Here is a 24,835-nt window from a genome sequence, read left to right as displayed (position 1 = left end):
ACATTAGTCAACATTTTTTGAGGAGTAAGTTTACACCTCTCTCTCTTTCTATCATTCTCTGTCCTGGGAAGAGAGAGCTAAGCATATACTGTATGTAGACACTCTGGTCATGTGTAGCAAAGCAAATGCACACACATGCTGGTTTATTTTGGAGTGGCCAGATGTGGGGAGGATATATTGCCACAGCAGAGCAGAGGGTCTTTCTCCAAGCCCCACAATGCAGCTGACGCATGTTATCTTGCGCAAGCCAGACCATTTGATGTTTGGGAGGCTTGTTTATTTAGAACACCTCATGGAAATGGGAGGTCCTTTACATGGTGTTATTTCAACCTGAAAATAACCCCTTAAATGGTTTAACACCATACAGACTCCAGCGATTATCCTGCGAGGGAGCCTGGAGTCTCTTAAAATGCATTGGCATAATTAAAATGTAAATGGAGAACATCCATTCCAAAAGATGAATTGGGTTTGAATTAAAACTCTACCAATGACTTTCAGTGGTGTCTTTGTGTTTGGGCCCTTTTAAGTCCTGTGCCTCTCTTTCCACTCTATCATATGTTGGAGCTGTGGTTTTACTGAGCCACATAAAGATAAAGGGAGGAAGGAGGAAGTGGGGCAGCGGTGGCTGCTTACTGGAACGTCTCGAGTACCACATGTGGTACACTCTGGAGCCCTGGTCGTTTAAGCTAACGCTAACGGCTAAGCGGCTGATGGAACATCCATAGGATCTTGGATAACACCCGTGCATACAGTATGATTCCAACAGATGTAGGGTTTGGAAGATGTAAGCAGGTTTTAGTGAGTTGGCGATCCTTTGGGAAAAGTTGTAATTAGCTTTTTTTTGCTGAGAGAGTTTATCGAAAACTTTTGGGGAATTAAAAGCCCTCGGCATGAAACCAATTTAGCATCTATTTTGGGATTCTGTCAGTGGGATGGCGTCCGTTTTTCGCTTGATGTGACATAGATGATGAGCCCCTGAAATAGATGCTAATGAAGGCAACAAGCGAGCTTGAGGTGAAAACGTACCACATTCTTCAGACCTTAGTGGAATTTCATTCCGTATTCATTCCGCATTTCCCATAGGCCCTCTCCCTTTACCTGTTTCTCTCTTCCAGGTCCAACGGATTATCCTGGATGTGATTCCATTCCTTCTTTGCACTCGCCTGCTCTAGCCAGGCTCTTAGGAATCCATCATTGCAGACGAGTGCGGACACGACAGGGCCCTCTTTTTAAACGTTTTTCCTTTCAAGCCCCGGCTCTCTCTCTCCATGCTTGAAGTGGCCCTGATCTTTAATAGTGCTGCAAGTGCCATGGAGAAAAGTCCCATGTCAGCAGAAGGGGTGTTGGTCACCGAGCGCAATGCATGGAAGGATTATGGGTACTTTATCCCTCCAAAAAGCAGCATCCAGTCAGAGAAAACACAGCCCTCTTTGATTCCACAGGAGGAAAATATTCATGACATGGACCAAGATTTAGGGAGTGCCCGCGACACGTGCGATTTAATGTTTGGGCGTGATCTCTGGGAGCGTTTAAAAAGATTTTCCCCCTTCAGAAGAACTAATTAAAAAGAGCCTGTATAAGAGGCAGTATAAATAAAGGAGTCTCTTTGAGAGCTCTGACGGGGGTTGTTTTTGTAGCCTGTCAGTTTGTACTACCGTCTCAGAGCATGGCTTTTGTCTGGGGAGCCATCAGAGATGTGAGAGGATTTCAGTGTTTCATGCCTTCCGTCTCTCTGGAAAGCCTCAGAGATGGCAGTAAAAGAGAGAGCATATGCTTTACCTCCCTCTGTGCCCATCTCTGTGATAACTCTGTTTCCCTGTGAAGAAAGCACCAATATACTGTATTTACCATTTGTATAGCCACAGCAACAGGAGGTCAACAAACCCACTGTGATGCAGTGTTCATTTCATTGATCTTTCTAAAACACCAAGCTGCACCTCTGGCTGTGACCTCTGAATATTTCAGTGTTTTCCATCATCTGAATGTTTCTCCAGCTCAACTAAAACCTGCTGTATGTCAGCAGTCACTTCTGATGCATTTCATACATATTGGTCAGAACAAAGAGAAAAGCCAAATACAGTGCACCTGGTAACCTAGGAGGCTTTTCTCTATGTCCCAGCCCAGTGTTCTCTGAGTAGTTCTCCCCGTCCGCTCCCTCTGTTCTCTCCTCCTGCCAGAGGAGCCTGTCAGTGGTGCAAGCTAAAACGTTTAGTATAGAGTGGCAGTGCTGAGAGATGAATGCTGCAGACCTCTCTCCCTGTCTGGAGCCATACCTTGTGTGGAGCAGCTGGTAACTCCTATGCAATTTGAAACTCCATATGCCCCACGACTGCTATACTCTAATTCACATGTCTGCATTGATTTACCATCAACATGAGATAGCCTTGTTTTTCCATTATGCAGATAGAGGAGTATGGAAGGGCATTTCTGAGACAGCATATGTTCACATAAAGCATGCAGCACACACAGATGCACTCTTATTACAAAGACAAATACAGATTCTCTAAAGGACTCTAAAGGAGTTAGTTCTGCATCCTCCACTTTTCCCCACTGCTTGTTCCTATAGCTAAGGTGAGATTAAAGCTCATTGTGGCCTTTTCCTCTCTTTTCCCTCTTCTTTTTCCTCCACTGATCTCTTCAGTCTTTAGAGCCAGAGGTCAGGAGCTTTAGCGATGCTGAGGCCCCAACCAAGCCAATGTGCTGATGGGATGTGGAGCTTGACTTTGGTAAATGTGAAAGATCTGGGGCCGCTGCCTGCCTGCATCCCACTGGCTGCTCTATAATAAGATTGTACCGTTCTGTGGGGAGGTGGATTTACTGGAGCACAACTCCCCCTAGGGCATTTTTATAGAAATTGGATCCTCCACTACAGTCGCCCCAGCTCTCCCTCATTCGCTCTGTCTCTCACTCTCTCTGTCTCTCTCTGTTTCTCTATCTCTGTGTCTCACTGTTTCTCTCTCTGTCTCTCACTCTCTCTGTCTCCCTGTCTCTCTCTGTCTCTCTGTTTCTCTGTCTCTCTCTGTCTCTCTCTGTTTCTCTGTCTCTCTCTGTTTCTGTCTCTGTCTCACTCTCTATCTCTCTGTCTCTGTTTCTCTGTCTCTCTCTGTCGCTCTCTGTTTCTGTCTCTTTGTCTCTCTGTCTCTCTCTCTGTCTTTCTTTAGCTCTTTTCTTTGCTTCGGTTAAAACCAAGCTCCATCAAAAATGACAATGTGCAGCCGCGTTGATCACAGCCCAGAGAGTAGAGGAAATGAGGGGGGGTGTCTAGTCGGAGCCAGAAGTTATTAACATAGTTACCTTATCGCGAAATACCCCTTTGACTTACAGCTCTCAGTTTAGATGGCCTCCTTAACATGGCATTTCCCAGGGCCCTATGGAATGTCAAGAAGACGTGAATGAATAGAGGCCTCGTGATCTGACATGGGTTCAAGTACATGTGTATTAGAGTATCTGGTATTTAAAATACTTTTTTGTGTATTTTACTATTTTCAAATACACAGCCCAAAACAAGTACTTGTATTTGAGTACTTGTTATGGTTATTTGTAAAAACCAAATAGTATTGTATTTCAAATACATTGACTCAAATATACTCCCATGCAATTAACCCAGGAATTTGAAAATAGTATTTGAAATAAGCATTTGAAAATACTGTAACATACTTTCCAAGTGGATTTTCAAATACATTAAAATATTCAACCACCCCACTGGGCAAAGACATCAATTCAACATCTATTCCACATTGGTTCAACGTAATTTCATTGTGAATATGTGGAAATAACGTTGATTCAACCAGTGTGTGCCCAGTGTGACTTGTCTTTTTAAATATATTTGAATACTTACTTTGAATGTATGTGAAAGTATTTGAGATATTTGAAATAGTATTTGAACCAAGGTCTGCTCGTGATGGAACATGTTTCGAGTTTTGTCATGCCTGACTGTAGGTAATGTCTTAGACTATTTACTATGTCACAAGTATGCATAGTAATTCAACAATTTCTTTGCTTCTGTTGCCAGAAAGCTGGTTAGCAAGCTGCCCACCAGTTCTAGTTTGTATGGAAACGATCAAGTCAAACAGTATTATGCAAAGGTAGCAACTGCCAAAGTAGCAATTATGCTAGCAGAGCTTAAATGCGCCAAAGCCACAGGCAGGGATAATATTCCAGCAAGGTTTCTTAGAGATTCTGCTGAGCAAATTGCCCCTTGCAACACGCATATCGTTAATCTCTCTCTTCAACAAGGCATCTTTACCAAGGACATGAAAAAAGCTAAAGTTATACCTCTGTATAAGAAGGGGATAAAGTCTGACCCTGGGAATTGTAGGCCTGTATCTATCCTCATTATTACATCAAAGATCCCGGAGAGAGTTGTACACGAACAAATGTATGAACATGTCAAACTAAGTCTAATGTATGATTTTCAGTCGGGATTTAGAAAAACATACTCCACTGACACTTTACTTGACTGACTTCATCAGGAAAGAGATTGATGAGAGAAATCTTTGTGGAATGGTACTCCTTCCTCCTGGGGGGGAGCATGGCCAATAAAGTGCTAGGGAAGGTTAATTCCGGGACCAAGTTTTTGCCTAGAAAGTCCAAGCAGCTTGATAAGGACTCCATGAGAGTGCTAGCCACGGACCTAATTCAATTCCATTTTGACTACGCAAATACTTCCTGGTTTGGGGTCTTGTCTAATCTTCTGAAGGGGAAGCTCCAGATTCCCCAGAATGAGCTGATCAGGGTAGTATTGAAGGTGAGTCCACGTACTCACATAGGCAGGAGCTGCTTTCAGGAACTCAACTGGCTGCCTATTGATGCTAGGGTGTCCCAGATTAGACTGAGTATGGTTTCCAGGTATATTTATGGTTCTGCACCCAGATATCTGACTGATTACTTTCCCCACGTTAGGGATGTACAAAACCACAGCACCAGATCAGGTGTTGCTAATTTGTGCTTATACAAGTTCAGGAGTAATGCTGGGAAAGGTACTGTCTTGTATACTGGAGCCTCAGGGTGGAATGCCTTAAAAATAAAGTAAAAAACAGTTTGATGTCTTCTGTGCCCATATGAATGTACCCTACGATGTAACTGCAATGATGAGATAGATGTTGTTCTTCTTTGTTTTTATGCTTTATTATCTCGCTGCCATACTCTCTCTTGTCTCAAGAGGACCACAGTGGAAATAAGTTCCTTCCTTTATTGTGTGTTATCCTCGATGATTTTACTGATGTGCATGTATGACTTCAAGTTTTATGTGTGCTTGTTTTTTTAAATGGTTGAATAATTAACTAAATTAAAGTATGCTGAAATATCCCACTATATTAAAACCATTGAAAGCCAATGTCATAAAACTACAGACTACCTGATGTTCCTATACAGAGTCACCATAGTCTGCTGTGACACCCCGGTATGCCGCATACTGGGCATCTCACAAATGCTGGTTCCCATCGGTCCAAACTGCCACAGCTGTGCACACTGTGAATGAGGCCAATCCAAATTTGAGTGCAAATAGATTTCAAGGCAGGCTTATTTTGGACCACTATGTTATCCATTCCACAGCACAAAATCCCCTCTCCAAGACCATAAACTGTGGATGTAAAAGCTGACTGTTATGTCACTATAAAGACATTGAAATGTTTGTCATGTTGTTGACTGAAAGTTAGATAATTTCATATGTGGTAAATCTATTGACAGGTGATGAAGTGAAGCCTACTTCCAAACCCAAACAGTCTTTATTGGCTCATTGTGCTTGTTGGAAGGTCGTTGAGAGTTGGCAAAAGGAGTGAGCGATATACAGCACAGTTAATTGCACATACAACACACAAACTTCCATATACCCCCTTTGATAACTAGCCCTACTTGTATCGCTCAAATGCAATACTCTCCCCTGCCTGTGAGTCCTCTGTCAAAGAGAGGGAGCAGGGAGGCGTGGGGGGGCTGGCGGTGGAGAGGTGAGCCTACTAGCTGTTATCAGGCCCAGCACACAGAGCAGGGAGTTCAGCCCTGGGGTGACGAGTGTGGGGGCACTGATTAGACAGCACGGCTTAAACAGGCCCTGTCTAGCAGCGGGCACTGGGCTCCCAACGGACCATCACCGGGCCCCAACACTCACACTCTCTCGCACACACACACTCCAGCCAACCTCCTCCTTCCTCCTCCTCCTTAAAGTGATTAGGAGCTATGCTGAGAGGATACCCAGTGTCCTCTGTGCTGGCTGGATCTGGATCCTTCTCTCCTAGGCTTCCCTCCATGACTTCCATCCAAAGTAATATCTGCGGGGAGCCCACAAGATGAATGGCTCTGCAAATGCTGCATTAAAAAGTAATGAACGGGGACACCTTCAGGGGTGCTGGAAGCTCCTTGGCTGGGAAGAGGTGGCCCTTTTTTCTGCTGAGTAGTGATTTGAGCAGAGCAGGGGAGCGCAAGAGCAGTAGGAGGACAGTAATGTGTCCTGTCACCAGGGCTGTATTGAGCGGACTGAGGGCCCTGCTGTACTGTAATATGGCTTCCTCTCCTGTGTTGCTGGGTGCCAGTCAGTGAGCGCATCTGGGGTTGTGTCTAAGTGGTGACTCAGATGGATGTGAGTGATTGGCGTGGAGCCCAGGGTTATTGCAGCAGGGAAATGTGAAGTGAAGGAAACTTAAAGAGCTGCACACAAAGTTCACAGAGTAATGATGTCATCACTGTGAGTCAGTCAACCAATTCTGAATAAGCGGTTTACAGTTATGATACCTTCCTCCCCGTACCAAATCAAATCAAATTTGATTTGTCACATGTGCCGAATACAACTAGTGTAGACTTTACCATGAAATGCTAGCTTAAGACTCGTAAGATGTCACCCATCTCCAACCATCACCATCTTTAACACAAACTTACACCAAGTCACATGTTTTATAGGGCAGACCAGCGACCATTCTCATTGGCTCTGACAGCTCTTACGTGCTGTTCCTGAGAGGGTGGCCACAAAATAAGAAGAAAAGTGCCTATGACTGATGCATTGACCACATTAGGTGATCCATGGAACATTGACAACGTCATCGAGGGTGATAGGGCACTAAAGCATTCTTTCAATGAGTCGCTGTCTGTTGAATCATTCAAGCCCAGACATAACACACTCGGGGCTAGGCAACAGGCCATACAGTGTTTGTGTAAGTACTGTATGTATACCACACTGTATATTTAGTGATTTATTGAAACACTCAGCACCTAATCAGCAACATACCACTGAGTAATGAAAAGGAGATAATATAATATTTACATGACCAGGACATAATGCATCTGAAAAAGCGTTTGGATAACTTTATTTAAAGCTCTTTGAAGCCAGGCTCTTAGCCCGCTCTCTGCAGTGACTAAATTAAATGTGCTAGTTAGGTTAATGCAGAGGCACCAAAAATATCTCTCGCATTTGAGCGAGAAAGCCCAGGGGGGATGTGGAGCCTGTGCATTGTTTGCCCTGTGCCGGGTCTACCAGGTGGAGGGAGTCGTATGTCCCCTTCGCCCCCCTACGGCCCCCCTAAGCTTCATCCCTCTGCAAATCCCCCCGACGCCTCTCCCTAATTCCCCTCCAGCCAGTGGGGCTGTCCAGCATCCTCCAATAAATTAGCCCAGCGGCCCCCTCTGCGTAATAGGCCCTAACAGTCTGGCTTCTGGCCAGGGGCCGAGTCACAAGCTCCATGTATGCTACTGACTGAGCCTAGTGTAACCCATACCCTGTCCTACAGCAAAGAACCTGACAGCTAGGTCGGCTTGGGAGATATTGACTAGTTATAGTCTTTGTCTCATTGTGGCTTGGATGGTTTTTATTGTTTGATTCTGTTTCTTTTACGTATTATGTCCTAGTAATTCTGATTCTGTTTCCTATCTCACTAGGTTTTTTACTCCAGCTATATTCTGCCTGTGGCTGCTGTCTGGTGGTGTATCTGGTTCTAGTTGTCTGACAGTTCCTCTGTTCTCTCTCTCTCCAGTGCTGCTGAGCCTGCTGATGGCTGGCGCCCAGACAGAAATGAAGAGAGTTGTCGGAGACAACGCCACCCTGCCGTGCCACCATCAGTTCTGGCAGTCCAACGCGCAGTTGCTCGACATCGAGTGGCTACTGCAGAAGCCCAACTCCAAGCAGAGAGTGGTGAGGAAGCCTCTCTCTCTCTCTCTCTCTCTCTCTCTTTGTCATTGTCTCTCTTTCCTTCTTTCTCTCTTTCTTCTCTCTCCTTTTCTCTATACCCCCAATCTCTTTGTTGCAGCCAATATGATATAATTTGAATAGCTTTTTCAAAGGCACACTTACACAACACAATGTTCCTCCAATTTGTTTCCTTCCCATCTCAACCCTTTTCTACTTCCTACAGTTTACTCTTACTCTCTCCCAATTCCTCATTCCTCTATTTATTTAATCTGCTCAGGGTATTGTTCATAGGCTTTTTCAGATTCCCTGAAGTGTTACAATATCGACAGAGATACAATAGTAAACAAATTACTGTGACTGAAAGTCTACCAGAGACACAGTTAATAAATAAAGCCTATACATCCTACCAGCTGTGAAAATAGAATACCTAGACCTTCCAGTCCCTGACAATTGAATTAGACCACATCAATACTGCCAGCTCTTAATAGGATAAAAATGGATCCATCCTATCACCTACCTTGAATCATTTACCCGAGTCTAAAAACAGCCCTAATCTAATTACTTGTGTTGTAGCTCTCAGAAGATGTTAGAGTATCAGTTTCTGTTTTGATTTGTTCCTGTTTTTTTTAATGGGATGCAGTATCTGATAACAGTAAGACCATGGAATCTCAACAGGCCTCATCAGAACAAAGAGATTTCTTCTCTCTTTGGAAGTCATTCGTTAACACACTGATCTGTTGATTAGAAGTGAGAGATTTGGTTCCACAAGAAAATGGAGACAGGAGGGAGAGAAGGGAGGAGGGAGAGAAGGGAGGCAAGAGAGAAGGGAGGCAAGAGAGAAGGGAGGCAAGAGAGAAGGGAGGCAAGAGAGAAGGGAGGAGAGAGAGAGAAGGGAGGAGTGAGAGAAGGGAGAAGGGAAGAGGGGGAGGGAGAGAAGGGAGAGAAGGGAGAGGGAGAAGGGAAGAAGGGAGTATGGAGAGAAGGGAGTAAGGAGAAGAGGGAGGTGGGAGAGAAGGAGAAGGGAGAGAAGGGAAGAAGGGGGAGGGGAGAGAGGGAGAGAAGGGAGGAGGGAGAGAAGGGGAAGAAGGGGGAGGGAGAGAAGGGGAGGAGGGAGAGAAGGGAGGAGGGAGAGAGAGGGAGGAGAGAGAGAAAGGGAGAAGGGAGAGAGAAGCGGAGGAGGGAGAGAAGGGAGGAGCGGGAGAGAAGGGAGGAGGGAGAGAAGGAGGAGGGAGAGAGGGAGGAGAGAGAGAAGGGAGAAGGGAGGAGAGAAGGGAGGAGGGAGAGAAGGGAGGAGCAGGGAGAGAAGGGAGGAGGGAGAGAAGGGAGGAGGGAGAGAAGGGAGGAGGGACTATTTAACGGGGAGATAACATTGAAGGCACCATTAATTAAAATCAAATGTCTGATAATTTGATTAGGAATGAGACTGTGCCAGTGGCGGAATGAATAACTAATTATTTTATTTCCGCTGAAAGGCCGTGTTGAAATGGAAAAGAGCAACTTGTCAACATTTATCCTCTGTTGCCGAGCGTACAGCCTAAATGTGTCAGGAGCACAGAGGGGAGAGAAAGCCTGAGCAAGGGCAGAGTTCACTTGTGCTAACCTGGGGATGCGTATGCTAATGATAATGGTGGTAACCACCCATAGGCCCATATACTGAGGCCTTCCACAGACACGGAAACAAACAAAAATTTGACCAACTGGGGACATTTTGTTAGTCCCCACCAGGGTTGGGGAGTAACGGATTACAAAAATCTTGCAAAAATACCAGCAAAAATACCAGCAATAATATAGTAATCGGATTACAGATACTTTTGAAAAACTAGATGATTACTTCGAGGATTAGTTTTAAATTCAGAAATTTGCGAAGAAAATATTTGACACTATTCTGTTTTCTCAATGACATTCAAATCAGCATTGAAAAAAGGCGCAAGTTTAAGTTTGTTCACCTGAGCGAGTCTGATGACACACCAAATGTGTTTGATGGATTGTGGGAAAAGAGCAGGGATAGGCTTTTGTAGGCTACAGCCAAGCTATGTCTTCCAATGGTGCAACTGCTGTCGGCATCCAAAGATTATCCAACTTGAATAAACACATGGAGATAAGGATGACAGCAGTGGTATAGTCTACGGCGATACGGCTATCACTTATTATTGATATCTACATAGCGCATTGATGTAAATCACACTGCTACTCTCTGATTTAGCTATTTGAGCTTTACAGATTGTGGTTGTTATGGATGGCTGTTCACAGTTCAGAGTGAAAGAAAAGCAGCCAACGGGTGCACAGCATATGTAGGTACTCCTTGCAAAATCATTTCAGGTGAAGCTCGTTGAAGGAATGCCAAGAGTGTGCAAAGCTGTCGTCAAGGCAAACGGTGGCTACGTTGAAGAATCTCAAATCTAAAATATATTTTGATTTGTTTCACACTTTTTTGGTTACCACATGATTCCATATGTGTTATGTCATAGTTTTGATGTCTTCACTATTATTCTACAGTGTAGAAAATAGTAAAAATAAGGAAAAACCCTTGAATGAGTAGGTGTGTCCAAACTTTTGACTGGTACTGTCTATTAATGTAAAGATATCATTTCATGTAGTGGAAAGGGATGGGTTAGAAGAAACCAACATAACCAACCCATAAAGTAAAATGTAACATCTTATAGGGCCAGCTATGTAAACTTTAACATTGATTTATCCTGCAATAGATGTCGTTCAATTGGAAACATATATTTTTGTCTTTTTCTAATGCCTCTTAAAGGGAAAGTAATCTAAAAGTAACAGAATGTAATCAGATAATGTTACTGAGTTTGGGTAATCAAAAAGTTACATTACTGATTACAATTTTGGACAGGTATCTAGTAACTGTAGCGAATTATATTTAGAAAGTAACCTACCCAACCTTGATCCCCAAAAGGTCAAATGCTATTTCTAGGGGGATTAGGGTTAAGGTTAGAGTTAGAATTAGGTTTAGATTCAGGGTTAGATTTAGGGTTAGGGTTAAGGTTAGGTTTTGGGGTTAGGGTTAGGGTAAGGGTTAGAGTTAGGGTTAGGGGAAATCATTTTGAATAGGACAGAATTTTGTGTCCCCACAAGTTTACTTGTACAAGACTGTGTGTGTGTGTGTGTGTTTGTGTACTGTAAATGGCCAGTTGTCACCTGCAAACACAGCAGGTAAACCCAGCTCCTGTGGCACTGATGTGCTGTGGCACCAGCGTTTAGCAGTCCCCATCTGCAGGCTCTCACTTGCCCTGAGTAATAGGCTGCTGTGACAGCTGTGTTTGATGGTGTTGTTGTAGTGTGTGTGTGTTTACAAGGGAGAGAGAAAAAAAGACAAAGAGAGGGTACATGTCTGTACTGTATGTGTATGTGTCTTTATGAGCAAGCAGTGTCCAATGCATGTGTAAATCCAGATACAGATCTGATGTCTTTACATATGTCTCTGCATACAGCTCTCTCAGTGTGTCTCATTGTCTCTCTCCCCAACCCAGATCATCACGTTTTTCGGGGGCCAGGTGTACACCAATGAGGTGACCAGCGAGGCCAGTCATCTGTCTTTCGCAGGCGACTACCTAAAGGGAGACGCCTCCCTGCTCCTCAGTGACCTACAGCTGACGGACTCTGGAGAGTACTACTGCAAGGTCAAGACGGGGGGAAAGTACCACTGGAGCCAGGTTAACCTCATAGTGCTGGGTGAGTCTGCTCTCCAGCTCTGTCTCTCACACACACTAATCAATAGGGAATTAGCAGGCACATTTCCTCTCTCATGCTAACTGATCTAATGATTCAATTTGATTTAGACGGAGTGATTCGATTTAGATTTTTTGTTTGGCCTTGTTTCTCTGTTGCGAGGGTCTCTGAGATGTGTGGTTGTTAAGGCATATACAGTAGAAGTAACATATCATATATAATATACTAAACTCAGAAAAAAAAGAAATGTCCCTTTTTCAGGACCTTGTCTTTCAAAGATAATTCATAAAAATCCAAATAACTTCACAGATCTTCATTGTAAAGGATTTAAACACTGTTTCCCATGCTTGTGCAATGAACCATAAATAATTAATGAACATGCACCTGCGGAACGGTCTTTAAGACACTAATAGCTTACAGACAGTAGGCAATTAAGGTCACAGTTATGAAAACTTAGAACACTAAAGAGGCCTTTCTACTGACTCTGAAACACACCAAAAGAAAGATGCCCAGGGTCCCTGCTCATCTGCATGAACGTGCCTTAGGCATGCTGTAAGGAGGCATGAGGACTGCAGATGTGGCCAGGGCAATAAATTGCAATGTCCGTACTGTGAGATGCCTAAGACAGCGCTACAGGTAGACAGGYCGGACAGCTGATCTTCCTCGCAGCGGCAGACGARGTYTAACAACACCTGCACAGGATCGGTACATTCGAACATCATACCTGCGGGACAGGTACAGGATGGCAACAACAACTGCCCGAGTTACACAAGGAATGCACCATCCCTCCATCAGTGCTCAGGCTGTCCGCAATAGGCTGAGAGAGGCTGGACTGAGGGCTTGTAGGCCTGTTGTAAGGCAGGTCCCCACCAGACAACTACGTCGCCTATGGGCACAAACCCACCGTTGCTGGACCAGACAGGACTGGTAAAAAGTGCTCTTCACAGACGAGTTGCGGTTTTGTCTCACCAGGGGCGATGGTTCGCGTTTATCGTCGAAGGAATGAGCGTTACACCGAAGCCTGTACTCTGGAGCAGGATCGATTTGGAGGTGGAGGGTCCGTCATGTTCTGGGGTGGTGCTGTCTCTTATACACATCTAGATGTGTATAAGAGACAGCCTTCATGCAGGCTCATCCTGACATGACTCTCCAGCATGACAATGCCACCAGCCATACTGCTCGTTCTGTGCGTGATTTCCTGCAAGACAGGAATGTCAGTGTTCTGCCATGGCCAGCGAAGAGCCCGGATCTCAATCCCATTGAGCACGTCTGGGACCTGTTGGATCGGAGGGTGAGGGCTAGGGCCATTCCCTCAGAAATGTCTGGGAACTTGCAGGTGCCTTGGTGGAAGAGTGGGGTAACATCTCACAGCAAGAACTGGCAAATCTGGTGCAGTCCATGAGGAGGAGATGCACTGCAGTACTTCATTCAGCTGGTGGCCACACCAGATACTGACTGTTACTTTTGACCCCCCCCCCCCCTTTGTTCAGGGACACATTATTACATTTCTGTTGGTGACATGGAACTTGTTCAGTTTATATATGTTGTTGAATCTTGTTATGTTCATACAAATATTTACACATGTTAAGTTTGCTGAAAATAAACGCAGTTGACAGTGAGAGGCCGTTTCTTTTTTTGCTGAGTTTATGTCTAGAAATGGCTGACATTGGGGATTGACCTGGTCAGCTTGAAACAGATGATGCAGAATTTAGATGTTAAAGCGGAAGTTCACCCATTTTTACAGGTGGCCTTATTTTCACTTTTTCTGTGCTTGTAGTTGATACCCCAAACCATTTTTCATATTTTGTTTCGTTACAGAAAACATTGATTGTCACATTTTGCTGAGTCATTACTTGCCTTAGACTACAATGCATTATGAAAATGTGTTTGAGCATGTTATAAAATGCTCCAAACCCCCTTATATTACATCAGAATCTCATTCTGGATAACACCTCTGTACTCAATTTTAGAAAATGTTTTGCACTGTCCCATAAATCCATATTTGCATATTTTTGTTGTTGTAAACAGCATCATTCAAACATGGATTTATTGTATGGTGGAAAGACAATCCCATATTGAGTGCAGAGACATTATCCAGAATGAGATTCTGATGTAATATGAGGTGGTTTGGAGTGTTTTCGAGCATTTTATAACATGTTTTAAACACATTTTCATAATGCATTCTAGTCTATGGCAAGTGATGACTGTGACAAACAATTTTCTCTGTAACAAAACACACATTTTAAAAAACTGTTTGGGGGGGGGTCAGCTACAAGCACAGAAAGAGTGAAAATGTGTGAACTTCCCCTTTAAACATTAGGAGAAAATGTTGCTACCATGATAAGAAAATACGTTTTCTGTCATTATACGGCAGACAAGCTCTTTAAGATGATTTAATATGTTATATCTGTTTTTAATTATTAAACACCAGACAGAGTTCTGAGCCTAAATTCAGCTCTCATAGGTATGATGGCAAAGCCAGTTGGGCTGCTTTAGCAGAGGCAAAGACGCCATTGTTGTTTTATTCTCTGTTCGGTTTAGTTTCTTCTTTGCCCCAATACACAGAGGCTTGGCGGATCTGTTTTAAATGGTTTAGTTTTAACTGTCTCTGTGGTAAATGTGTCTCTGCATATCATTGAATAGACAAACAGCTTTGAAGGACAGACAGGCAAATGGAGAGCAGCAATACCACAAAGCCGTCTAGTAGTCCAATGGGAGAAGTGAGATCATTCTCAATGTCAGAAACTATGTAATTTATTAAAACATCATGGGAGATTAGTTCAACCGGCGGTTATTGGTTCTTTATTAATGGAACAGTCTCTTAATCCTTTCTCTCTTTTCTCTCTCCTCCATAAAGACATTTCATTGAGTTAACGCTTAGATTTTTACAAATTGCCATCAGCTTTGCAGTGACACTTTCGATTTTGAGAGACGAACATTTGCATTTTTCTTTCGCAGTCCCGATGTTAAGATAATGGGTTGGCAGAGGAGCTGGCTGCTGGCTGGGTCTGGGCCTGGGCCTCTGTGTCAGTGTGTGTCCTCGCTCTGGCTGCTTCTGTTGCAGAGAGAGCGGCCTAACTGGCCCTGACAGAGCTGTGAGATGAACTGCAGAATCCCCGGCACTCTCCTCAGCCCCCTTATTATATCCCTTACTGAGTGTGTGAGCAGCATGTTCACCAGGCCGGTTAGACTAGAAGGGAAGGGATGGAGGGAAAGGATGGACGGATGGAAAGAGGAAGAGATTGAGGAATGGGTTGAGGGATAGAGGGATGGGTTGAGGGATGGAGGGAGAGATATAGGGAGGACTGGAGCAGCTGCTGTGAAGCAGCCATAGAGCTTAGAGCAGGGCTGGCCATCTAGTGACCTCCAGGCCACAGGAACTCAGGAGCACAGCACTCTCTCCTGACCTGTCTCTGTTTGCAGGCTTTCAAAACCAACTCACAGTCACTTATTGATCTTGGCCTGGGCCTTTAATACTACTCTTAATCCCAGCATTGACTTCCATGAGAAATGAACAAGCTATTGTTACACTCAAGAATCTTTTAGTATTAATTCACATTTACACATACTGCTACAGTATGTCATACTCTGGGCTAAACAGCATATTATATGAATGAATCATTATCCGTATTAGGTACCATCCTGTGTTCTTTTTTGTATAATAGTGTTATTTGTAGTGTTATGTAACTACTGTTCTGTTGTTTCTACAGTGAAGCCCTCTAAGCCACGATGCTGGATGGACGGCAGGCTGTTAGAGGGCAGTGACGTTAAACTGAGCTGCAAATCCAGTGACGGCTCAGATCCTATCAAATACAATTGGGGGAGGGTGCTGGATAAGGGAAAGAGTGTTGGGAAACTCCCCCTACTGGCACTGAGAGGTAAGTAGATTGTCCACAAGTACACATGTGTATGTGTAACACGGGTCCCCTAAAGAGGATATTACATAGTATATGTTATTTTGATGCTAGTATTTCCCAGAAGAAATTTGATCCCCAAACACCTAAATTCCAGTCTGCCTCCGAAACACCAAAATGTAATGGAGATTCAATACAGCACGAAAACTTTCTCCATTCTTCATCCACATCCAGACCAGGGTTCCGCAACTGGTGGCCGAATTTGGCCAGCAGGCGATTTTATTTGGCCCCCCAATTATTATTTTTTTAAATAAACATATATACAAAAATAGGGACATAAAAGACTGTAAAAACACCAGCAAATCAGCTCCAAGTGATATTTATTTAGAACATTTGTCCAAAAGTATTCCCACACATAATACAGGGATATATGTGATCGTATACAAATGTAAGCAAGGTTTTATATCTGTTTGGGCTTCTTGCGGTCAATTTGCATTCTAAAAATGATTAGTAATTATGTTCCAAACCCGTGACCATTTGCTCAACAACAAAAATTGTCCAGCGGCTGAATCTAGTTGATGATCCCTATACTAGATGCATCTATCCCCAAGGCACACAACAACACGCCTTCATTACATTTCATTTTTCCCACCTATTTTCCCCACTCAACTCGCATTAGCCATGGCATGTGCCAATGCCAAAAGCCTAGAAGTTAATGATCTCCATGAAAGAACACCTGTACAGTCTAATTAGTTTTCAGTGGGCAATAAAACAAATCGGCATGGGCCATTTTTTATTGGTAGTGGTGAACGGTAATATTACGTGGCTGTTGTGAGGGGGATGACTAAACGACTCTTAACCCAGTAAAGCTCATTCGTTCTCTCAGACAAACTATTTCAACTCCCCCTAAATTCCCTCAGTGTCTACAGGCCCGCTCTTCAATCACCAGAGCCACTCTGAGTTTACTCAGTCTCTCAGAGGCCAAGATCAACATTTGCGAGTTCATCTCCTGCTCTGTCCCACAAAGTGTGATACATCAGAGCTGACACACTATTACAGACAGGAATGGTTAGCCCAAAACAGACCTGGGTCAGATCTAACTAGGCTCAACACTCATCAATACAATTTCACCTCAATACAGCCTCACAATCATTTTTCTTGATGCTGGTCTGTACTAGATTATCATAGAATGGAGTGGATCAGAGCTAAGTAGACTTTGACATGAAGTGCAGTACATCACTGCAAGGATTTACTACATCACTGCAAGGATTTACTACATGCTGTTAATCAAATTACTCTTCAAGGTCATGCTAACTGTAGAAGTGCATGAAACCATTGTAATGTAAATACATGTACCACCTGCACCACAGACAAATCAAATCAAATTGTATTGGTCACATACACATGGTTAGCAGATGTTAATGTGAGTGTAGCGAAATGCTTGTACTTCAGTTCCGACCGTGCAGTAATATCTAACAAGTAATCTAACAATTTCACAACAACTACCTTATATACACAAGTGTAAAGGAATGAATAAGAATATGTACATATAAATTATATGGATGAGTGATGGCCGTGCGGCATAGGCAAGATACAGTAGATGGTATAGAGTACAGTATATACATATGAGATGAGTAATGTAGGGTATGTAAACATTATATAAAATTGCATTGTTTAAAGTGACTAATACATTTATTACATCCAATTTTTTATTATTAAAGTGGCTAGAGATTGAGTCAGTATGTTGGCAGCAGCCACTCAATGTTAGAGATGGCTGTTTAACAGTCTGATGGCCTTGAGATAGAAACTGTTTTTCAGTCTCTCGGTCCCAGCTTTGATGCACCTGTACTGACCTCACCTTCTGGGTGATAGCGGGGTGAACAGGCAGTGGCTCGGGTGGTTGTTGTCCTTGATGATCTTTTTGGCCATCCTGTGACACCGGATGGTGTAGGTGTTCTGGAGGGCAGGTAGTTTGCCTCCGGTGATGCGTTGTGCAGACCTCACTACCCTCTGGAGAGCCTTACGGTTGTGGGCGGAGCAGTTGCCGTACCAGGCGTGATATAGCCTGACAGGATGCTCTCGATTGTGCATCTGTAAAAGTTTGAGAGTGTTTTTGGTGACAAGCCAAATTTCTTCAGCCTCCTGAGGTTGAAGAGGCGCTGTTGCGCCTTCTTCACCACGCTGTCTGTGTGGGTGGACCATTTCAGTTTGTCCGTGATGTGTACGCCACTACTGTCCCGTCGATGTGGATAGGGGGGTGCTCCCTCTGCTGTTTCCTGAAGTCCACGATCATCTCCTTTGTTTTGTTGACGTTGAGTGTAAGGTTATTTTCCTGACACCACACTCCAAGGGCCATCACCTCCTCCCTGTAGGCTATCTCGTCGTTGTTGGTAATCAAGCCTACCAAACTTGATGATTGAGTTGGAGGCGTGCATGGCCACGCAGTCATGGGTGAACAGGGTGTATAGGAGAGGGCTGAGAACGCACCCTTGTGGGGCCCCAGTGTTGAGGATCAGCGGGGTGGAAATGTTGTTTCCTGCCCTCACCACCTGGGGGTGGCCCGTCAGAAAGTCCAGGACCCAGTTGCACAGGGCGGGGTCAAGACCCAGGGTCTCGAGCTTAATGACGAGTTTGGAGGTACTATGGTGTTAAATGCTGAGCTGTCATCGATGAACAGCATTCTCACATAGGTATTCCTCTTGTCCATATGTGTTAGGGCAGTGTGCAGTGTGATTGCGATTGCGTCGTCTGTGGACCTATTGGGGCGGTAAACAAATTGGAGTGGGTCTAGGGTGTCAAGTAGGGTGGAGGTGATATGATCCTTGACTAGTCTCTCAAAGCACTTCATGATGACGGAAGTGAGTGCTACGGGGCGATAGTCGTTTAGGTTAGTTACCTTAGCTTTCTTGGGAACTGGAACAATGGTGGCCCTCTTGAAGCATGTGGGGACAGCAGACTGGGATAGGGATTGATTGAATATGTCAGTAAACACACCAGCCAGCTGGTCTGCGCATGCTCTGAGGACGCGGCTAGGGTTTCCGTCTGGGCCGGCAGCCTTGCGAGGGTTAACACGTTTAAATGTTTTACTCACGTTGGCCGCGTTGAAGGAGAGCCTGCAGGTTTTGGTAGCGGGCCGTGGAAGTGGCACTGTATTGTCCCCAAAGCGAGCAAAGAAGTTGTTTAATTTGTCTGGGAGAAAGTCGTCGGTGTCCGCGACGGGGCTGGTTTTCTTTTTGTAATCCGTGATTGACTGTAGACCCTGCCACATACGTCTCATGTCTGAACTGTTGAATTGTGACTCTACTTTGTCTCTATACTGACGCTTAGCTTGTTTGATTGCCTTGTGGAGGGAATAGCTACACTGTTTGTATTTGGTCATGTTTCCGGTCGCCTTGCCATGATTGAAAGCAGTGGTCCACGCTTTCAGTTTGCAAATTAAATGCAAATTAATTACTTAAAAATTATACAATGTGATTTTCTGGATTTTTGTTTTAGATTCCGTCTCTCACAGTTGAAGTGTACCTATGATAAAAATTACAGACCTCTACATGCGTTGTAAGTAGGAAAACTTGCAAAATCGGCAGTGTATCAAATACTTGTTCTCCCCACTGTACATCAATGTTGTTGTCTGAGGCTATCCGGTCCTCTTAGATTTCCCTGGTTGAGCAGGTTGTTAAATCACAGTCTATCTATCTCTCCTACAGATCTGAAGAATCCAGAGATCGTCACCCTGCGGAACCTGACGAAGGACAGTACAGGTTTCTACAAGTGCACCGCCAGCAATGACGTGGGCGAGGAGAACTGCATCATCGAGGTCACCATGCAGTGTGAGTAGCGAAAGCTGCTCTCCGGCTCCGCACCACACCGTGCTACGATGGTGATGAATGACTGTAGTTTCCAACAGCACCTGAAAATTGGTTTCCCCTCCCTCCACTCCCCTCTGCCTCAGTAAACCAACACTGGGGACGGTACCGTTTAAACATTGGCCATTGGTCATCAGCTTCACCCAAACAGCCATGTTTCAATGTCACGGTAATAGATTTCTAGAAAGGCACAGGAATTTTAGGGTCACAACAGGGTAAACTGTTGGGGACATGATTTATAAGTTAACACAGCAACAGAAATGGTTTTGATACCATTTTGTTAGATTCATAGCTTTGTAGGGGACTGAACACATAATACACATAACACCAGCAAAATCTATGATCTACAAATTTACAGGATTTACCTATCGGGACTAAACCATTATTTTCAAAGGGATTGTTTGTGTGAAAAGCCTCAATATTTGCATGTGTGCACAGTACGGTATGGATACTGTATGTGCAGGTGCATTTGTGGTGGTTTTTCTCTGCCCTTCTGATGTCACAGATGTGTGATGTTCCACAGATGTTCGAGGGATGGGCGTGCTGGCAGGTGCCGTGGTGGGCGTCTCCTTTGGTGTTCTCCTCATCATCCTAATCATCTGGCTCGTCTTCCGCAAGAAGGAGAAGAAGAAGTATGAGGAGGAGGAGACTCCCAACGAGATCAGGTCATTTATTTTTCTTCTTGTTCCTCTCTCTTCTTCTTCTTCTGTTCTTCTTTTGCTCTTTTTCTGTCTAACTAAAGTACTAAAGAAAAGCACCCACTTATGTGCATGTGTATGTACACATGCGTGTGTGTGTGTCTGTAATAAATCCCTCATTGTCAAGCGTAGTATTGATTGGTTTCTGAGAGACTTCTTTTCACACCTCTCTGCTCCTGTGCCCAGAGCTTCTCTCCTTTCCAGAGCAGGCCTTAGAAGGCGGCAGGGCCTAGGTGTGAATTGAGGCCGTGTTGATCTACAGTAAACTAGGGCCTCCCGGGCTGCTAATGGCATGGCTAGTTACAGCAGCAAAAAACAAATGTCACAGCTTGGAGGCTGTGTAGCTGCTTATTTGCCGGTGTTCAGATGAATAATGCAGCTTGGTTGGGGATGACTGTGTAGTAAATAATGCAGACTACGGGGAGGTGTTTCCTGTTTACATGCCATGTTTAGCCACTGAGCGGGCGGGAATGGATGGAGCTCGCAGGCTAGGTGATGTAGTTTTCTGGAGTGGGTTCGGTGACGGTGGTGCCAATGTAATGTGGTGGATTTAGACCCAGACGAATTAGACTATATTTATTTAGACACTGTGTCAGACCCAGATGGTAATGCAGCAAGTGCAGTGGAGCATCACCAAACCCTTTTTCCTGATTGTATAAGACAGTTTTCTCCACTGGCTCTCCTCAGAAAGGCTGTAGAGTTTGTCTAAGTTTATGTTTGTCTTTGTGTGCATGCTTGAAGTGACGACTGGCCGAATCTAAGTAGCTCTTGTTTGTTTTTGCTGTGTGTCTCCATACAGGGAGGATGCAGAGGCTCCCAAGGCCAAGCTGGTGAAGCCCAACTCCCTGTCCTCATCCCGCTCTGGCAGCTCCCGCTCCGGGGCCTCCTCAACACAGTCCATGGTGCACAACACCGCCCCCCGCGGGCACCGCCCTCGCCTCCCAGCCATTGCTGCCCTTAAGGAGAACGGACAGCCCCCTGACTTCCCACAGTCCCCCCCAGCCTACACCACGGTGGTACCACCCAACAAGACCCCTGAGCCCCCCGGCACCCCCAAATACAACATCAACTCCAGGAACCAGATCTCTGGGCCCACTCCCCCAACTCTCATGGTCCCTGCCCAGACCAAGGCCTTTCAAACTGTGTAGGAAGTAGAAGAGAGTCCATCCTGGCTGTGTTGAAGTATAAGACCCACCCCCTCCCCCCACCCCTTCAAAGACACAAACTCTTCCGTTAAACAACGATTAAAATAATAAATAATAGTAATCCCAAAACTTTTAATGATTGCATAATTAAAAAGGGAAAATAAGAAATGCTTGCCCCCTACTGAATAAAAAACAACAAAACTAAACTAAAAACCCGAGACAGAACATTTCTGTTTATGTCTCTCGGCTAAAGAACTTATTTTTACACTTGTCTTTCAACTTTGAAGGCATGGAAAGCAGTGAGCGGGCACAGCGCTGTGTGCGGTGAGGTGGAAGGAAACCCAGAGTGGAGCTTTTATTTATTTATCAAATCAAAAGGACGGGAGGAGTGCAGAGAAAAAGGAAGAAAGAAGGGATGGGATGAGAAAAGAGAGATCCAAAGTCAGAGCCAGGTGCCGACGGAGGGATGGGGGCATGAAATACTGAGAAAGAACACGCCTCTTTATTTTGGCCTTGTGGTGTCTCTGACTCATCCAACCACACCGATCCAAGCAGGCAGACACATTGGAGCTTCCCGCTACCAACCACACACCCAAAAACACCCCTGGCCCTCTGACAGATAGCAGACTGTTTTCCCTGTGAGGAGAGAAACCGTTAGATCACCCCTCCAAACCACAGGCGGCTGGTGGCACCTTATTTGAGGAGGACGGGCTCATAGAAATAGCTGGAATGGAATAAATGGAATGGTATCGAACACATCGAACACATGGGGTATTTCTCAATATGCATACAACCGTACTCTACACTCTCATGCTCCGAGTGATGTTCTCTCGAGTACGTTCTTGTGAGGACGAGAGTGTGGAGAACTCATAAAACATTTAATTTGAGAAGCACTCGCACTCCCCCTACTGTATTACCTCACACTGCATCTCCCCATTCACTGAACCTTTTCCAGCCAGGACAATGGCAACAATAGACGCAACAAGATATACATAAAACAAACGTTTTACCTAATAATTATCAACTAGATATATGTGAATCGTAGTACTCTAGTTAGCCACATAGTTTAACAGGCAAAAATGACGTAAAACTAATGTTATGCAAGGTAGATGTTCATTTGTCATGGGTAGCTAGCTACCTATTCTTCGTGGCTAGCTAGCTAGCCCTATTAAATTACAATGGATTTACCCATTCACTGAACCTTCTTCCAGCCAAGACAATGGCAATAGAGATTAAACAAGATATACACAAAGCAAACGTTTTACTTCATAACTATCAGCTAGCTATATGTGAATCGTAATAATGTAGCTAACCACATAGTTTAACAGGCAAAAATGACCTAAAGCTAATGTTATGCAAGGTAGATGGCAATTCTTTGTGGGTCGCTAGCTAACAATTCTTCGTGGCTATCTGGCTAGCTAACAGTTGTAGCTAACCAGTTTGCCCTATTGACTTATTATGGGCTTGCATTCTACGATACGTAGGCAGGTAAACATGCCAAAAATAACACAGCATGTATTTATTAACCTGCCAAAATAAAATATTGTAGTCATGCAACATATGAGATGAGAATAGGCAACATTTCATTCTGAAGTCGGAGTGTATTTTCTCTCGATTCAGCTCAAATAATGGATTTCAAGAAATGTTGTGTCATTTTTTACGTGGTTGCGTCATATTTCTTTACATCATTTCTGTTGAAGCTTGCATCGATGCATGCTTCCAAATATGTACAAACTCATTCGAGAAGTGCCCTCTGTGCTCCATTTCGCATACTTTGATTTGGACTCTGACCCTCCCCTTTTCCAATTTGCGTGCTCGGAGCATGGTAGTATGTATTTTGAGAAACACCAATGCTTTCCATGTGTTTGATACTATTCAATTCACTCCATTCCAGCCATTATTAGAAGTCGTCTTCCCCTCAGCAGCCTCCTGTGCTGCAGACGCTCAGTGATGCTTTACGGAATCTATGACGTCATCTAAGACACACCATGTTCCATGGTCCTGACCCCATTCAGAGAACAGCTCATCTGCTTTTCTCAACAGGAGAAACTTTAGCCACATTCATAGGATGTATCACTGACATGGTAGCCTGAGTTCTGCTGAAACTTTTATTTTTCTCCCCACATCCTCTCTCTTAGCTCTGTGGACATTCTACATCAGGGATCGGCAATTCTGGCCTCCCGAGTCTGTAGTGGTGTCACACTTTCCCCCCCATCCCTAGCAAACACAGCTGATTAAACTAATTGCGTTCTAAACTGAAGATCATGATTAGTTGATTATTGGAGACAGGTGTGTTGGCTGGGGCTGGGGCAAAAGTGCGAGGACTGGAGTTATCATCCCATATAGTATGTAAACTCCTCCCCAAATTAACATATGGGTAAATTAGGTGTTAAAGTACAGTACATAGAGATACATGACTGAATATACTGGATAAGAATAACTTTAAGACAAGGGGGGCATAGTATCTCTTCTATTTCTATTTTACTCCCCCCACCCGGGCATGTCTGGACAGGTTGTGAAGGCTGACCCACAGTTTCAAATAAATCAATCAAATTGATTTATAAAGCCCTGCATACATCAGCTGATGTCACAAAGTGTTGTACAGAAACCCAGCCTAAAACCCCAAACAGCAAGCAATGCAGGTGTAGAAGCACGGCGGCTAGGAAAATCTCCCTAGAAAGGCAAGAACCTAGGAAGAAACCTAGAGAGGAACCAGGCTATGAGGGGTGGCCAGTCCTCTTCTGGCTGTGCCGGGTGGAGATTATAACAGAACATGGCCAAGATGTTCAAATGTTCATAGATGACCAGCAGGGTCAAATAATAATAATCACAGTGGTTGTTGAGAGTGCAACAGGTCAGCACCTTAGGAGTAAATGTCAGTTGGCTTTTCATAGCCGATCATTCAGAGCATCTCTACCGCTCCTGCTGTCTCTAGAGAGTTGAGAACAGCAGGTCTGGGACAGGTAGCACGTCCGGTGAACAGGTCAGGGTTCCATAGCCACAGGCAGAACAGTTGAAACTGGAGCAGCAGCACGACCAGTTGGACTGGGGACAGGAGCAATGAGTCATCAGGCCAGGTAGTCCTGGGGCATGGTCCTAGGGCCCAGGTCCTCCGAGAAGAGAAAGAAAGAAAGAGAGAAAGAAAGAAAGAGAGAAAAAGAGAGAGAGAATTAGAGAGAGCATACTTAAATTCACACAGGACACCGGATAAGACAGGAGAAATACTCCAGATATAACAGCTAGCCCCCGACACATAAACTACTGCAGCATAAATACTGGAGGCTGAGACAGAAGGAGTCGGGAGACACTGTGGTCCCATCCGACGATACCCCCGGACAGGGCCAAACTGGCAGGATATAACCCCACCCACTTTGCCAAAGCACAGCCCCCACACCACTAGAGAGATATCTTCAACCACCAACTTACCATCTTGATCACGTTAGTGACTCAACCCACTCAAGTGATGCACCCCCCC

General features: G+C 44.5%; 1 protein-coding gene across 1 annotated transcript in view; it reads left to right on the top strand.

Moving 5' to 3' along the window:
• Window positions 1-24,835, top strand: part of LOC111949907 (CXADR-like membrane protein) — a 91,058-nt gene that overhangs the window by 63,609 nt on the left and 2,614 nt on the right. The window contains exons 2-7 of the mRNA XM_023967244.3: window positions 7,959-8,116; window positions 11,602-11,803; window positions 15,511-15,678; window positions 19,359-19,481; window positions 20,041-20,182; window positions 21,015-24,835. The exon at window positions 21,015-24,835 is cut by the window's right edge and continues 2,614 nt beyond it. Coding sequence (XP_023823012.1) covers window positions 7,959-8,116; window positions 11,602-11,803; window positions 15,511-15,678; window positions 19,359-19,481; window positions 20,041-20,182; window positions 21,015-21,363 — 1,142 coding nt within the window. The 3' untranslated portion in view covers window positions 21,364-24,835. The remainder of the gene's footprint in view (window positions 1-7,958; window positions 8,117-11,601; window positions 11,804-15,510; window positions 15,679-19,358; window positions 19,482-20,040; window positions 20,183-21,014) is intronic.

This window comes from Salvelinus sp. IW2-2015, linkage group LG22 (genome assembly GCF_002910315.2).
Source record: "Salvelinus sp. IW2-2015 linkage group LG22, ASM291031v2, whole genome shotgun sequence".
NCBI lineage: Eukaryota > Metazoa > Chordata > Actinopteri > Salmoniformes > Salmonidae > Salvelinus > Salvelinus sp. IW2-2015.
The sequence above is the reverse complement of the archived record's forward strand: the minus strand, read 5'-3'. Positions and strand labels throughout refer to the sequence as shown.